The sequence below is a fragment of the Siniperca chuatsi genome, linkage group LG4 (assembly GCF_020085105.1).
Source record: "Siniperca chuatsi isolate FFG_IHB_CAS linkage group LG4, ASM2008510v1, whole genome shotgun sequence".
In the NCBI taxonomy this organism is placed as follows: domain Eukaryota; kingdom Metazoa; phylum Chordata; class Actinopteri; order Centrarchiformes; family Sinipercidae; genus Siniperca; species Siniperca chuatsi.
The window spans coordinates 5,713,040-5,730,547 of NC_058045.1; the positions used below are offsets into that span (position 1 = coordinate 5,713,040).

At 40.9% G+C, this 17,508-nt stretch overlaps 2 protein-coding genes across 3 annotated transcripts in view; one reads left to right on the plus strand and one right to left on the minus strand.

The window, feature by feature from the left end:
- The window catches only part of ptdss2 (phosphatidylserine synthase 2), a 28,780-nt gene extending 18,290 nt beyond the window's left edge, over positions 1-10,490 (plus strand). For both annotated transcript variants that reach the window (XM_044191790.1, XM_044191789.1), the window contains exons 9-13: positions 1,508-1,626; positions 2,019-2,133; positions 2,891-3,036; positions 3,920-4,105; positions 6,989-10,490. In XM_044191790.1, coding sequence (XP_044047725.1) covers positions 1,508-1,626; positions 2,019-2,133; positions 2,891-3,036; positions 3,920-4,105; positions 6,989-7,142 — 720 coding nt within the window. In that variant the 3' untranslated portion in view covers positions 7,143-10,490. The remainder of the gene's footprint in view (positions 1-1,507; positions 1,627-2,018; positions 2,134-2,890; positions 3,037-3,919; positions 4,106-6,988) is intronic.
- An 869-nt stretch (positions 10,491-11,359) lies between these two features.
- Positions 11,360-17,025, minus strand: tmem168b (transmembrane protein 168b). Its single transcript, XM_044191781.1, has 4 exons — positions 15,457-17,025; positions 14,365-14,507; positions 13,608-13,882; positions 11,360-12,914 (listed from the first exon to the last, which is right to left on the minus strand). The coding sequence occupies exons 1-4, from the start codon at positions 16,588-16,590 to the stop codon at positions 12,367-12,369; spliced, it is 2,100 nt and encodes a 699-aa protein (XP_044047716.1). The 5' UTR covers positions 16,591-17,025; the 3' UTR covers positions 11,360-12,366.
- Positions 17,026-17,508: the final 483 nt, after the last annotated feature.

Consider the following 17,508-nt stretch of genomic DNA (forward strand, 5'->3'; position numbering starts at 1 on the left):
ATAAACATGAAATTGACAAATTGTCAAACTAATAGTAATTTGAAGATAATGATGAAGAAAAGCAAAAGGTCAGTAGAAAAAATGCAATGTGAAGCACTAATGTGTCTGCTAATTCAAGACCAGGAAAATAACATAACATAAAATGACACTTTGTTGCATACCATTATTGAGAAACATGTTACATGGCGCTCAACACCTTGCTTTGTAAAATAATGGTACCTGATGCTGATACAGTATTAAAGCCGTTTCATTTTTGCTATTGAGATTTATGATAGCAATTAAGTGGCCATTTGTTTGAATGATAAGAACCTTATATTATACCTGTGGGGAAACTAGGCGCTCTAAGCAACACAAGTGATAGCAGGTAAAATCATGAGAACACAATTAGAAAGCAATAAAACAACAGAATAGAACAAATAGTGGGGGTATTATATAAGGATAAACTGTTGACTGTAAAAACATAGTAAGTAGACTGCATTAATTAGGAAGTAAGGGGTGGTTATTTAAGTTGTTAAACAAACAACTGCTTATTTACAGTAAATATGAATTACAAAAGTTTATACATAATAAAATGTAAATATCTATACTTTAAATAGAGCAACACTTCTGAAAACACAAGGTTAAGGTGCCTCAGAAGTTGTACATTAAAAAACGCGGCCCAGCACACACACGTTGATGTTTTCATTTCATTCTGTCTGACAAATGTTTTGTCAGGTTTAAAGGTGGGGAATGCAATTCTAATCCAATACACGTCTTTTTGTCAAATTCAGCGAATATCTCCTCACGGTCCGCTAGCTGTCCGTTCAGTGTGTGCACTGAAAAAAAATCTGGTGTTTGTACACAGCCCTGGCTCTGTAAATGGGAAATAAAGTGGCTCGGACCGAGCCACACAACACTATTCCAGCCGTGATTTGTGTGTCAGGTAACGTTAAATGACTTGCCCACGGACATTCAGCTTACTTTCTAGTTTGCCAAGATATGCTGTTGTTGTGATGTTAGCTACAGTAGCTGGAGAGTTGTGAGTATCGCTGTCTGGAGCTGCTGTGCTGGCTCTGGGAAATGTCTCGTCCTCTCTGGCTGTTAGCTTCGCAGCAGCAACTGTAGGGCCAGATTGCTAACCAACAACCTAGCTAATGTTAGTTATATTACTTGCTGTGCCATTGTTCGATCTATATCATGGTATTTATCATGGTATTGGTTTTCTCCAGAATCGCATATCCCACCTTTAAGGTATGAGGAGCTATGCCAGGATTTTTTTTTTTTTAGGTCACCAAACTCCATAGTTTTAAATTAATGTTAAAGTGTGAGTTTTCCCTCCCCTTAGGTTGCAACAAAACTAATAGGAAAGTCAGGGAGATGTCAGTCAAGCACAATGTGTACACACCCACACGGTCCTAAGAAAGGGTCTAATCTAAAAATCTTGTGTAGGTGGATCACGGTTCTGTAGGAGCATAACTTTACCTTTTTTTTACCCTTTGATAAAATTCTTATGTTTATCTCTCTCTAGTGGATCATGGATGTGCTGGTGTGTAACGGTCTGGGGATCTACTGTGGCATGAAGACCCTGGCCTGGTTGTCAATGAAGCCCTACCAGTGGCAGGGCCTGTGGAACATTCCTACATACAAGTACACTACACTGCACAACACTGAAAACAACTGCCTTTCTAAAGCAGGATTTGGTTTATTCAAAAATGTGATTAACCCACTATCAGAACTCTACTCTTAAAGAATTGAAACCACAAAATTCTAATGCTACTTTTTAATATTTGTTTCTTTAACTTCTCCACACTGATTGTCTGTATTGTGTGACAGATATAAGGTATGATGTTCACGTTTAAAAATATTGACTAGTTTTTGACATGACTTCTTCTTTGAACCATGAAATAACGTGAATAAGGGTGGGGGTATTTCCCCTTTAATTACAGTACCAATATTGTAATTACAGCAATATCGGATAAGTAATGTAACTGTAAGAAATGTATGTATTTCTAACTGTATCTCTGCTGTGTTCCTCCCAGGGGTAAGATAAAGCGTATAGCATTCCAGTTCACACCGTACAGTTGGGTGAAGTTTGAATGGAAGCCTGCATCAACAGTTCAGCGCTGGCTTGCTGTGTTAGGCATCATCTTTATGGTAAGAAAGATCCTGTTTGTATTGACATGAAATTGGGAATTGAAATTTTGGTTGTAATGGTAGTAAAGAATGAGATTACAATACAATGAAAAATACTGAATATTAAACACGTACCCTCATCATGCTTGTCCTCACATACTCTCTACATTACCAAGAACGAGTCGACATTGCTTAAGCTTCTTTACCCAAATGTTAACCTAAATGTTTTCTGCCATGAACCACAACTAAGCACACACACTGAAGAGGTTAAGGAAGAGATTGCAAAAAGTGTCACCATCACACCTTTCCTGTCCCCATACCTTCCCTCTTTCAGTCTCTATTTTTGTCTTAAATAACTCTCAATCAGTTAGTTGAATTTATCAATGAAAGTCAAGATAATTGCTGTTTTTCTATATTTCTTATCATTGTAATGTAATTACATTTTTGATTGTTGATTGCTTTGTGCTCAGCTTTTTCCAGAAGCTATTTAGCTACATGGATTCTGCATTCACCATTTTTTTTTAAAAACATTTTAGTGTAAATAATCCATTACTATTTGGAAAAGTAATCAGTTGATGAACTTATAATATCAGTGATAGTCATTTTCATTCATTTGTATTAATATATCAAAACATGATGAGCCACCACCCACAAAAGTGGATATACTTACATAATTGATGCAGGGCAAAAGTGACGTCCTATTCTGTTATCTTCAATTTATTATACTCTCAGTGCACCTAAATTAAGATGTGTGTTATTTCATCTCCTTCCTTCCCAGTTCCTCCTGGCAGAACTGAACACCTTCTACCTGAAGTTTGTGTTGTGGATGCCTCCTGAACACTACCTGGTGCTGCTCCGCTTGGTCTTCTTTGTCAACGTGGGAGGCGTAGCCATGAGGGAAATCTATGACTTCATGGACGACCCGTGAGTAGCAGCAACATGAAGTTGGCTGGTGGGGGCTGCAGGGGTGTACAAGTACACCCACACAGTGTCTGGAACACTGATTCATAACAGAGACTGTTGTTGCGTTAGGAACTTGCTGGCATTCAGTTTTCATGAGTGCACGACTTGACTGTAATGTGCTATAGCTGTTATTCAAGTCTTTTTGTGGTGCAGTATTTACTAAGTTTGACTGAAGTGTTTGCTGCTGATTTTTCTAAATGTCAGAAAGGATAGTGGTGCTACAATCCCAAGCAGTAAAAAATTAACACTGCAATGAGAGGTAAATTAATCTGTTATGGATCAATGAAACTGTTGGTCAAAAACGCCTAAAGTGTTGTTAGCCATCCTGTAAATGGACATTTCGCTGAAAATGACTGTGGTATGTGCTGGTTATCTCTGTAGGCCATTAAAATTCATATTTCCAGTTCAGTGCTAAGAGAGAAATCACCAAAGACCTGTACCATGATGCCTACATGTACCAGTGTGTGCTGCATGTGAGGTTGTTGTTGGCAAACCCTCAGAGCAACTTAGGGAGCGAGTGTATTTACCTGACCGATAGTGTAAGCTTCTTTTCACACCCGTTTCAGTTAGCAATATTCCAAATATTACCAGCTCTACCTTACACGTTGGCTGTGCTGCTGCTTTCAGGCAACTTACCAGCTTAGACCAGCTATTTTAGATTTATGTATATAGAGTATTGTGTAGGAAGCTTTTAATGCAGCTGTATGAGTCACACTGACCTTGAGTGCCACTGTGATATAATATGTATTTTGGTATTTCCCACATCACAAGCACACCTATAAACAGTTAAAACGTCCTCTATATTACTTTTCCATAACAACACCTTTTGTCATTTTCCCATCAGGAAGTTCCACAAGAAGCTTGGCCAGCAGGCGTGGCTAGTGGCAGCAATCACAGTTACTGAGTTCCTCATAGTGGTCAAGTATGACCCCAACACCATCATGCTGCCCATCCCCTTCTTCATCATGCAGTGCTGGTTTTTAGGAATCCTCCTCATCTTTACCTGGACCCTGTGGCGGTTCTTCATCCGGTAAGAAGTGGGGTGGGTTACTGGGCAGGGGGAAGGGGGAAAGGGAAATGGGGTTGGGTTGGGAATTAAGGCAAAATTGGTTACAAAGCTACTTTAATGACATAGGACATGGATGCATAAAAAGAAATTATAAAACCCTGTGCTCATTCGGGTAAAGAAATTATTTTGGTGCAAATAATCCTTGGACAAAAAGTAAATTACGAAAATGGTCTTCTACTATGAAATTTAATAATCCACATTTATTTTTCATCTGATTTGTCAGTGCAGATTAAAATAGCTGTGCAAAAGTGTTTGTTCTTTGGGGGGGGGGGCAAAAGAGGGCAGCCAAAAGAAGAGAAGAGGTGATTGAGCTAAAAATTGCTATTTTTTTAAAGGAACCTTTTAACACACTAAAGATTCAAATACAGGAAGAGTATAACAATCGGTTCAGCTAGTCTGCTGCTGTTTTACAGGCAGGTAACACTGGCTTTTGCAGTTTAATAACACAAAATAATCAATTTAATTTCATGAACGTGGTTTTATGTGCGTGTGATCCCATCCAATGAGACTTTTTATCAATAGGCCCAGGATTTGATTTTCTTTTTCCTCATGACCTCACGTATCGATATATTTTAGGTTATTTTTGGTTTGATTCACCTTCTGTTGAGTAGCGTTCCTGTTGAGTGTAGCCATGCTTAAGCATGTTAAGCTTCTTGTCTGTTTTTTCCCCCTCCCTGCCTCCCCCGTCCACCCTCCCTTTCTCCTTCCCAACTTTCCTTTCCTTTCTGCTCATGCTCAGCAGTAATGCAGTAATGTCCATGTCCAGTGAGGTAGGTATAGGAGAGAGGAGCTTTGCCCCATCCACTCCCTCCTATCAGCAGTGTTGTACTTTGTTTTATTTCATCTCTAATACATCACTGTTTGGATCCATAATTATATTTAGAATATCTTTGGGATCCTCTAGACAACACAGATATTACTCCACATGGATCCTTCTCCCGCATGGCACTTTTCAGTTTTTTGCTGTGGTGAATTTTATCATCTTAATTTTTAGCCCTTCCCTTCACATCATTTTTATTCTCAGTGGCAGTCAGTTAAGTAATACAGAAACAGCCAGCTCGTGCTGACACTGTAGGTGTGATACACAGGAGACAAGAGTGCTCATTGACAGTGTTTTTCTGTCAAATTAGCTCTGGTTCTTGAACCGGTTCCGTTCAAGATTCTTGGAAGCTTGGTGCTATCTAGTGAACCAGCCTGCGTTTACGCCAGTTTTGAACAGAACCATTGTAATCACGGATGCACAATGATCTGTAGTATGTGACACGCCCACTTCGGTTCGCAAGGAAAACCTGAACCCGAACTTTTCAGGTTCCGAACCAATTTATATTTGGTCAAAATGCTCCGAACGGTTCAACATACGCGCGCGAACCAGAACCGAGCTGATTCCATGCTTGTGGAAAAGGCCTATGAATGAAAGCCAGGGGAACTGTTTGCACACCTCACACACACTATGTGCCAGTCAGCGTGCCCGGCTCCTCTGACTGAACTGCCCATCATCTGATGAGAGCCAATTAGATCAGCTCCACCACGTCTCATAGTGCACCTCCTCCAGTCATACAGTACAGTGCATCAAGGACACCAGACACTAAAGCATGGCATTTATAGTTACTCAGACCTGGGTGAAATTGTATTTGCAAATAGTTTTAATGGTTTGTTTTAGCTTTCTGTGGCTACAAGTAGATTAGCTTTGCCCCAAAAGATAAGCATTTTCACTATCATTATGTGTTTTTTTTGGAAATAAGTATGTGTCATTGTTTGTCTTTCTGATCTAAACTGCTACTACAAACCCAACTGTTCTGCCACTCCAAGCAGCTTAAAACAAACTATTATAATTATAAATATCTGCAAATACTATTTGACCCAGTTGTACAGGTCCAGGTGCGTCATGTCTCTCTCCCTCATCTAATACACTGCATTAGCATCAGCAGACCAAGGTGAGTATTGTTAGGATGTTTTACTTCACCTCCGTAGATGTTAAAAGAGCTTTTGTGCTCCACCATTAAGTGTGCTGGAGATTATCACCAGGAGCATTAATGATAATCCCTCTGTTGTCAGTGTCACTGTTTGTTGTCAGACTGACCTTCATCTTGATTTGGGAGACATAAATGCCATATAATCCGGGTTTGATACCCAGACATTTTAATCGATTATTCACGACCTATAGAGTTATTTTGCACTGAAGTAAACCAAAGACCTGGACACACTGGATGTGATATTTGATGCTTGCAATTTAGGATCTCCATCACTGTAGAGCAAAGTGCCAACCTGCTTGGTTGATTCTGGCTTTTCTCCATGACGATGCACATCATGGTGGAAATACAAAGTTTCCTGTTTAACAGAGAGAGAGAAAGCAAGGTAGTTTATTATTACCTTCAAAGAAAGTAAAGTTATCAGCAGCATCAGAGCACTGTTTCAACAAATAAAATGGTTCTTGTATTATGTCAAGGCTCACGGGTTATTTCAACAAATGAAGAGACTGAAACACACTGAAAACCACTTCCTCACCTGCAGATACTTCAAATTTAAGAGTTTAGGTGGCGTATATAGAGTCTGAGCTGACGTCCTGCCCCAGTCTACAGTAGCTTCTGTTACTAGCTAAAGTAACACAATGATTTTTCGTTCTAAAAATGATTACCCCATACGTTAAAAAGTATTTAGCTCAGAAATGGACAGAATATCTCATGAACATGTTTCATTTTTTCAGAAAGACTGTTGAAAGTGGCCTTCTAAGAGAAAACACATTGAGCAGTGAAAGTGGGTGGAACAGAAACAAGCTGGGAAGAACTGTTCCCGAGGTTGGTTTTCTATTAATAGTGCATCTACTTTCCTTCTATCTTCTCACAGCGACATCACACTCCGTTACAAAGAGACCCGTCAACGCAAACACGAAGTCCCCACGGACCGGGACCGTCCTCTGGGCAACGGCAGCACAGCCACCCCGTCTGGGCGGAGTAAACTGAACGGCAGCTCCGAGACGCTGCGGCAGAGGAAGTCCTGAGGGGGGAACGCGAGTCGTGACCGGTCGGTCAGCAGCAGCTGAAGAGGAAAGTTCAAGGTTTGGTGGGAAAAATGAGACAAATGAAGGAGAATCGTGACACAAAGACACATGTAGAGGCAAACAGATGGACACATGTATGTGCGGTGTAGACTTTTTTTGTGCCTACATGAACTAAGTAGTCATTCAACAGAGGCGAGGGAAGGGATTGCATCGTCTAGTTATTGTCTTACTACAGGGATTTACCTCATTCTATTTTCTTAAGAACATTTGGGGAATTATACACCGGGCAAGATACATTTTTCTGTTATTTATACATTACTTTGGATGTTGGGTGAAAAAGCTGAGAGGTAGAGTGGTGGAAGGAGGGATATGGGCGACCAGTGAAGTAGATAGACTCTTGACCAATAATCGACAGCAGTTTCCATTTTCTCAGCTGCACTCTGTCTTAGAAAACAAGAGATGAGCATCAGGAACATGTCCGCCACTGTAAATAGGCTTTGCTCTGTGTTGTGCAGTCGCATCGGTGCAGATGAGAAAAAGGAGAGTGTTTGGATCAGTGACAGTTCTCTGTAGGTGTAGGTAACTGATGTTCACTATCATCCTGGGATTTTAGCCACAACATTGCCAAGTAGAAGTTAAAATGGAGCTTGGTTAATAATGACACATTTCTGTTATGTTCAGTTAAAATTACACATTTTCTGTCTATTGATTCCCATGCAGTTTTGACCATTTAGAGTACTCTTTAGGTTTGGTTCCAGGTTCCTTACATGTGAGAGATGATATCAGCTTTTCATTTACAGTTCAGGGTTCCCATTCCTGGAAGCACTGAGCCTCGAGGTCCTTGTAACTGCTGGGGATCCTCGCTCAGGCTGACACAGAGAGGAGAAGCTGGCCAAAGCCTTTCTCTCCTCTCAGGCTTTGTTCTTTGAAAAGAACGTCAAGTTTGTAAAGACAAAAAAAAAATCTAAGTGTACCATATTCTAGGTATTTAACTGCTGATATTATCGTGGTATATTGGATATAGTTTGGGTGTTTTTTGTAGATGTTTTGTTATCACTATTGTAATTTCTTTAGGGTAAATTGATTATGAACACTAGATTGTACTCAAGTTCCTTTTTGTGAAATGAGGTACTGAGAAATCTGCAGCACTCTGAACACATCCATGACAATCACACTGATAGAAAGCTGCGCTCCCTTCTGACGGAGACATGTTGGCTCACATACAGCACAGTAACAAATGGCAGAGATCTAGATGTCCCTCCACTGGAACAGCACTGTAAATAAGGCTGAGCTCAACCAATAGCTCATTCAGTCACATCAGAACGTGAATTTAATATCTGATTACTCTTATGCCAAATGTTTGTTTTTATTTAACTCTTACATTTTATTAAAACGTCGTGTTCTGCTGTGTCTGAATTAGCTCTAACTTTATCTTAAGGTGGGTGAAATGAAGGTGAAGGTTTAGTTGTGTTTTGGTTTGGGAAGAGAACCAGCCTTTCCAGCTCCGTGGGTTTACCATATTGCACATGCAACAAGCCAAAGCTTAGATCTCATTCTTGCTAAAGCCATAAATGCCACCCAGACACACTCAAGGCGCTCAAACAGCTGTTAAACCTCAATTAGATTCCTTTTCATTTCAACTAAAGCAGAGTCCCAAAGCCACCGGGATCAGTCACGTCAGATAACAATTTTTATGTTACAAAAGGAAATTGCCCCCCGGAGTTCAGACCATTGAAACCAAATTTATTTGAGCAATAAAGGTATGTCAAAAGAGATGTCAACTCCTTTATTTCTGTTACATTGAATGTCTCAGTCTAAATATGTGGAATCATCTCAGCAGCTTTTGATTTCCTTGTCAGTTACAAATTAAATTTATATTAAATGTAGAGCTGTAACAATTAGTAGATGAGTTGACAGAAAATGAATCCACAACTATTGTGATGACTGATTAATTGTTTCAGTGATTTTTTTTCTTTCAAGCAAAAATGCCAAACATTCTCTGGTAGCAGCTTCTCCAGTGTGAGAATGTGCTGCTTTTCTTTGTCTTTATGTGATAGTAACCTGAATATCTTTGGTTTTTGAACTGTTGGACAGACACAACAAGGAATTTGAAGACAACAAATTATTAAACTTATAATGGCCATTTCTTACTCTTTTTTTTTTTTTTTTTTTACCAATAGAGAAAACGATTAATCAGTTAGTCAAGAAAATAATAGGCAGCTTAATTTATAATGAAAATAATTGTTAGTTGCAGCCTTAGCTAGAAATACGTTTCACAATTATACAAAAAAACAAGCTTTACATTGAAAAAAATCTAACTTGGTCAAACTGAAAATAACACTCTTGCATACTAGTCTGGTTAGATATTCACTGTTTCCAAAAATGTCCCCCAGAAAGCTTTAGTCTTTGTCCTGTTCAGGTCTTGTAGCTGTCAGAGAATCCATTGTAAATGTATGTGTTACTCATTGTGTCCCAGTGGCTTCATACTACATAGCTGATGACAAAGTAGACAATATCTGTGAATCTAGCTCCAGAATTTCCTGTTGTAAACTAGGCTGATGTGTAATGACACTATCATTTTCTTGTGAATGTAATCCAGCAGAATCTGCTGTTCAATGAGACGGTCTGGTCATCATGTATTAGTTTATTTTGCCATAAACACTGAACTGAACTTTATCATTTCTGCAAGGCTCATGCTCATCCAGGCTGCAGCTGTTTGCATCTTTGACCCTCTTTTTTTTTTTTAAATATAGGGATAGCTGTGCAAATCTAAAACCCTAAAAATGATGTTTAGCTGATATGTCAAAGTTTGTACTTGTTATCTTGTGCTGTTCTAATTCAGTCACTTGTGAACTTGGTAGAAGTTCAAGAAGTGTGCTTTTTTCCTCCCTTCTTAAATGAATGCTTTTTAGACGGGGCTGGGGATTCACTGTGTACCTGTGTCCATGCCTTGGATTGGTCGAAGTGCTTTCATTTGAAATCACTGAAGCGTTAAACCAACCCAAGTCATGAATTTGCACATCAGCTCTGAAATCACAAAATGGTAAATTCAGAAACTGAACTCATAAATGAGCTGCAGAACGAAATAGGAACTGGTCCCCAAAAAAGGACATTTTCCATTAGTGTTTAGGGTCCAGCCACATGAGGGCGGTAGAAGTTCTCTTATTGTCTCTGCCCTGTGTTCTTGTCTCAATAATCATTCATAACTTGCTGTAAAAGCCATTTTCAACATGGTTTGTGTAAATGTGAACATAATAAAAAAAGATAATTAAGATAATACAAACTGAAAAATGCTGCTGCACCACATAATTTTATAATGTTTTCAATAAAATCAACTGAAAACCTGAATTTAGTCTGCTTGATTTTTAACAAATCACGTCACAAAGTCCTTTGAATTTACCCCCTCCACTGTTTGCAGAAGCTGTATCCACGTTGGGTGAGTTGGTTGGTGTCACCACGCAAACAAATGTTCCACTGATAAGGCAAACCGGTTATACTTAAACAGGTTGACTACATTCACTTGTCATGAAACCCTGGAACCATGCACTCCACTTTGAAGTTGAGTAGCAGATACTTGGGCCTTTTTTTCTTTCACATATTTGCCACACAATATACCACTAGCAATAATCAGAGAAAAGGTATGCTGATCAAGCTTTACTTTGGCCGAATCCCATTAATTGATTTAGGAGTTGCCTGTCTTTGCAGTTTCCTAATGCTTTCACCAGCTACCTTCCTCGTCATCGGGCTGCTACTGACTGAGGTGGTAGAGCATGTTGCCCATTGATCGTAGGATTGGTGGTTCAATCCCTCAATTATTCAGGTGAGTTCAACATGCACAAATGTAACATTTGTCTATAGGCAAGCATACAATTCAACATATATGAAGATTAAAATTTCCAATAGTAAATTAAATATTTACTTGGGTATAAGAGGGAGCAGTTCTTTAAAAGGAAATCTTTCTGAAAATCAACTTTTTAAACTCGGCCCGACTGACTAAACTACCGAAATGATCAGTCTCAGAACTTTATATTTTCCCTGTAATTAGTACTGAATTATAGTTCTTTCCAGGAAACATTCAAGAAGGTCCACAAGTGCAGATCATTTACATTTTATGAATGGAAGATTAGTTAGATTTGTTGTCATTCCTCTAGTGTCTGCCATGAAATAACCTTTCATTTAGTTTATGGTAGAATGTATCCAATGAGGAGCCCATTAAATGCATGATTTGAGCAGTGAGGTCCCACTTTATTCTTTTATTGCATAGTTTCATTCATCCTTCACCAGCTTTTCTTAACCACAACTCCCTCACATCAACACATCGAGCTGATTAGAATAAACGTGCATAGCCCAGTAAACTGCAGTGAACCCCAGGAAGAAAATACATCTTATCATGTGATGCATTTAATTTCTGGGGTTTAATATGATATAAATAATGTAGTTCTCACACATCTCTGCTTATAGTGCATTCATCAGTACAGTTTAAAAAAAAACACTTTCTGGAATCCCTGAAGCAGCTGGAGTGTATTTAAAAATCACCCTGAAAAGCATTACAAAATGCTGTTACAACAGACACAAAGCAGTGCGTTGAATATACTCTGAGCTTTGAGCGTATAATGCATAGTATAGTACAGAGAGGTGTAAAAGGAATCATTTCACAATCAAAATACAAGAACAATAGAACATTTTGTGCTCTAGAAACAGACTGCTTAGAATAATATTTACGCCTGAGATCTTTCTCTGAAAATGTGCCACAGCCACTTTGGTTTAAGGTTAAAAAGTTCAGCCTGGCGAGCTGGATGTTATTTGGTGATTTTATGGTAAAAGGCACAACACGAATGTTCTTAAAATCAAGATGGAATCACATCTAACAGTTAATACAATGCAGAAATGTGCAAAATAGTGTCATTGTGTGTCTCATCCCACACATCGACATATCTGTTTGACAGGGGAGTTTAGATCTCTCAATCAAAGCTAAAAACACAAATGAATAGAGCAATTTGCAAAGAATATAAAAACTGGTACTAAAATGACAAATTTCAAAAATCACCAGTAACTATGTGATTCGTTTTTCAGTAACTAACAGGATACTGGTTAGCGACGAGTTTACAATCCAATAGCTGCCTATTTTCAGGGACAAAAGAAACTTGTTGACTTTTTGAAAATATTCAGCCTGAAATATATTCTAAAAATAAAAGTAGCCTTTGTACATATGGACATATTTGTTCTATGATCTGACCAGTTTGAAGCCTAGGCCAGTGTCCAGTATCGCTGGTGGAAACCAGTTAAGTTTGACTCTCTTCAGACATCGCAGGCAGACGCTGCAGAGCCACAGCAGGTTCAGACCGCTGCACCACAGCGCCAACTGGACCACCGGGTACGTCATCCGAGGGAAGTACATGCTCCAGTGGTTGGTGACATCACTTCCTGTCGGCAGGTGCAGCGTGTAGTCGCTCCAGTGTTTGGAGATGCCGTAGTCGGCAGAAACCGCCCTGCCCCTCTCAGACCACTGGATGTGGCTGTGTGAGTTGCAGTTATACTCCACCCACTGAGAGGTGAAGTCTCCGAGCTGCGGGGGGTCCCGCAGCTCCACGTCCGTCACTCGAGCAAGCGTTGCCCCCTGCACGGCCGCATGCAGACCCTCCACCTTCCTGACCTGCTTCACCCACGGCAGCGAGTTGTCACAGTCGAGCACCAAGATGAGGCGCGAACAGAAGCTGCCGTTCTTCTCGCGCCACCACTCCAAGATCTGATCCAGTCGAAGAGTGTCTCCTCCTGATGATCAACACAGAAACCGGCTGATTACAGATCACACAGAAACAAACTATGCATAAGGAGAATAAGATACGATTCAAAGTGTGACCTCAGAATAATCTTTTAAAGACTGTGAATTCTTTAAGATTGCAGATTGGCTTTATCTCACTCATTAGGACGTTTTAGAGTCACTTTTCTCATTGTGCCTCTATAGCAAACCTCACCTACATTAAAACTGCATTTTTTCTTTATTTACTAATTTAATGAAATAAGTGGAAGGTTTTAACTTCACGTTTTAACTAAAACGTGAAGTTATATGTCTTCTTTTATACATTCATTTGTAATTTAAAGGATATATTATATTCAAGAATTTCTCACACCCTTACATAGATGGGTTGGGTCATAAATTTGGGTTTATTTCATTTGTGGCAAATTCCGAACGAATGAAAAAGACAAAAAGGGAATTAATTTGCAGTAATATAAATAAAACAATATTATTATGATGATACCATCAGCATGTAACCAAAAAATAAATTGCAGTGAAAATAGTGCTTCATTTGATGCACAGAAAAAACACTCCAGCTAATCCAGATTCATTAACTTTGAAAGCCAAAAGTACGAGTTATAAGTCGTAATTACAGTATATTACCATTCAAATAGTCAATGAATCAACCCTTACTAATCATAATTGCTTCAACTTGATGCCCCTCTCACCTGCCAGCGCCCACTCTCCAGAGCGGTGACTGTGACCGCTGTAGAAGATCACGTAGGTGTCGTGGCGAGGCCCGTCTGCAGTGCGAAGCTCCAAGAAGGATTTGATCTTGGCTTGCAGAGCCTCCAGGGTCACCCCGCTGGTGGAATAGTCGCAGCCAAAAGTCTCAATCAGGTGGTGGGCGAAGAAGCGCTGCACGTTGTTCAACATGCCTGTAGAGCGCTTGTTCAGCTCCTGCACCTGTTCTGGAGGCAGCAGCATGGGCTGACCGTCAAGACTTCAAGGCGGACAAAAATAAAACAGAGGCGGAAAGTGAGTGAATCACGTCTATTTAGATCAGCCATTCAGCACAGGTCAGGGGAATGTCTAATGAGTCAAAGACATCTTTGTGACTACACAGAAAGTCCAGCTGCCTTTGACTTACAACTCCTTGCAGGAATGTAGCATTTGCCTGCTGACAACACTTTAATTATAGATCTTATATGGCAATTTTAAAACTTCACTGTGCAGGAAAAAGCACAGAACAGCTATGTCTTACTGTTGTGTGGCAAGATGCACTTCACAGTCAGGAATAACACCCAAAGCATTGATTTAAAGCTGGGGAATAACTGGATATTTACCTCTTACAACTGTCACCATATCATGGGATTTTTCTTTTTTTTTGGTTACTGACTAATACCCTGGTAGGGCCATACAGTCTACCTACATTTGGCTGGTAATTGTTTCATACTGTGCCAGTAGTTATGCATGACACACTACCTGCAGTAGTTGGTGGGGATGACCACTGCGTAGCCTACACATGTTCCTCCCAGGCTGCTGCCGAGCTCGTGGAAAAGCCCGTGGAACAGAGACTCCAGAGGCAGGACGAGCAGAAACATACTCACAAAGATGCTGCTGGAGGCCTGCAGAGCACATTCATGAGTCAATGAATTATTGGTTCACACTACACTGACAGAGAGGATGACATATGAAGGCAAATGCTGTGGAAGAAACTGTAACATGAATCTGCATGGAATTCTTAAACATTTTAGCAGAATATAATAAACAACTTTAGCTGAGAATAAGAATATGCTCACCGTGAAATAGCAAATCCTGTTTAATGTGGGGTAGGAGTAATCAATATGTAATAGTAAGAGTTTTTATTGTATTGTTCAATTTAGGGGACTCAAATCAAAACATAGAGGAAACTGAGCAATTCAGCATGACTTTTAATAACGTGTAATGTAAATGCAAGGCACATTCTCAGACTATCCCTGGAGTTCAGGACCCCTACGAGGGTTCGCACGGTGATTAACAGGAGAGGATCTGCAATACAAAATTATATTTACTTTCCTGACGTTTCTCAGATCTTTACTTTTTTCTTGTGAATTCATGGAAAATCAATAGACATATGCAACCTGTGATGAGGGGTCCTGAGTAAACACTCGTTTTTAAGGGCTCACAAGCCAAAAATGTTGGGAACTGCTGGTCTACAATGACGTGACAACGTTTCAAAAGCTCATAATTGAGCTTCCTCAGGTCACCTGAACCACAAATGTTTTTTTCTCATAAGACATTGTGGTTGAAATATGTCCATGTCCGTGTAGAATAAAACAAAAACTGGGAACTAGACAGCAGTGTACAAGTATATTTTCATCCTTTTGTGCAGATTATTGTTACCCAGCAACTGCAAAAATGGATGTGTGTGTGTGCCTCCAGATGATTAATTGCTGTTACATCCCTGACGTTGTTTTTGTGCTCACAGTATTTCCAAATTTGCAACACGTTGGATTTATAGAGCCCTGTGCTATTCAGTTGATCTTGTGTGGTACCTATAAAAGGATAAAATATATGTTGTCTGGCTAACCCTACCTGCCAACAAAAAGCAGCAACAGCAACCGTTGACACCATCGTGAAGAGCACTAGGCGTTCAGAGATTAGGCAGAAATGTCTCATGCCCTTTGAGGCCATAACCTTGTCCAGGCCACAGACACCTGACCCCTGGGACAAGCACACCCTCTGGCAGTCACTGAGCTTGGTGTGAAAGCCCCACACTGTGATGACAAACACCATGTGGCAGATGGCCCAGAAGAGCACACAGAGCACAAAGCCTGGGATCATCAGGTACCACTGGTCCAGGTCTGTCAGCTTCCGAGCAGCCAGAATGATGAAGGTCATCTCCACCAGCAGCAGAGGCAGGAGGGACAGCCGGCGCCACAGGCCTCGCCACACCAGGAAAGGCTGCCAGCGCTCGGTCACAGAGAGACCACTGAAGTAGACATCCAGCAGAGGGTCACAGATGAGCTGGCTGAAAAAGCAGGCGAGGGCGAAAGGGTTGATGGTGATGTTCAGAGACTTGAAGAACAACACGGCGGTGATGACAGTGAAGCAGACCAAGTTGGGAAGAGCCAGGAGAGCCTTCATCCGGAGGGCAACCATGACCGTGGCCAGCGCCACCACCAGCACCATCACGCTCAAGGACTTCTGGATGAGCAGTGCCGTGCTGGCGGCGGCAAAGCCCAACAGCTCCAGCCGCTCTGCCGAGGTGAGGAAGGCCGGACGGTACCTGGTACATCCAAACAGTCTCTCCAGCAGCGCCCACAGCGTCCTCAGAGCCACACTGGACAGCAGCAGGTAGTTGGCCGCCTGCTCCTTCAAGTTGCTCTCCAGGGCAGGGCTGGTGAGGAAGCACAGCAGTCCCAGCAAAAAGCCGAACCACAGGTGGAGGAGACTGAGGCTGAACCTCTCCATGCTGAAGTAGTAGTACACAATACTTGCTATTCCGAGGACAATCAGAGCCAAAACGAAAACGACAAGAGTGGACTCTGCGGTACTCTCCCACCGGGCATAGAGCCCCAAACACAGGGCGACCAGCAGGTTAAGACCGGACAGGTAGCCCAGCCACCGGACAGACGACCACATGCTCACCTCTCCGTTGACCTCCTCCAGCCGGGTCATCGCTGCATGGAGGCAGTGGCTGACACAGTAGCGTAGAAAACGACACATTTTGATATGAAAGACTGACGTTAACCGTCCAAAGCCAGAAGCAGGCACTTTAATGAGTTACAGTCGGCTTAACGTTACTGTCCGTTATTACATTTGAAATCCCCCGACAGCAAAACTAACTTTAGCTAGCTAACCTGTTGAAAGTGGCTAGCTTAGTTACCGTTAGCTACTAGCGATGCATCTTTGCACCGGTCAACGTTAGCACGGACAAACATTTAACATACATCTTGACGATTGTTGTTTGTGTTCTTCTGATCTGATGTCCGATGCGGTTTCAAAAGGTCTAAGATGGAGCGCTCTGAATCCAGCTGCCAGTAGTTTGCAAGACATATCAGTTCAAAAAGTTTGGCACGTCAAAAGTTTTGAGTCAGATGTCAGGCGCCATGACACTGACTTCGACTACGGCAAATTCTAAGGGTCAAAACTGTTTTGCCAACGTTAAAGGGCTAATCCGTATTTTTTAATCCAGAAATTTCAAATATTTTCATAGTCAGTTTGGTTTACCGGTATAGATTTAAATGAGCTTGCTTACTTTTTCCGGAGCCTTCAACCGCATCTGACGCGGACCTCGAGTTAAGCTTAGAACGAACTTTTACACTAAAGAATGTGTGTGTTTCAACTGAACAACACTGAAAAACAGGAACTCAGATGAAGTTATTTCTGCCTACTGTTGCAGCACTTTAGTCAACAAGAATGAATGCCCAATGACGCAGCAGCTGGAAAAGGCCCATTCTTTGCTCAAAATGTAAGCAAAAGGGTAGCGGGTTGAGAGCCAGGATTTTAAGTCTCCCCACTGCAACCCTACCTTCCTGAGATAAAGAAAAAGTCTGTAAAATTGTCTTTTAATATCTGTACTTTTTCTTTCTTTTTAGTTTCTTTTTCGTTGGCCTTAAGGTAGGTTTATTGGACTTTCAGTGA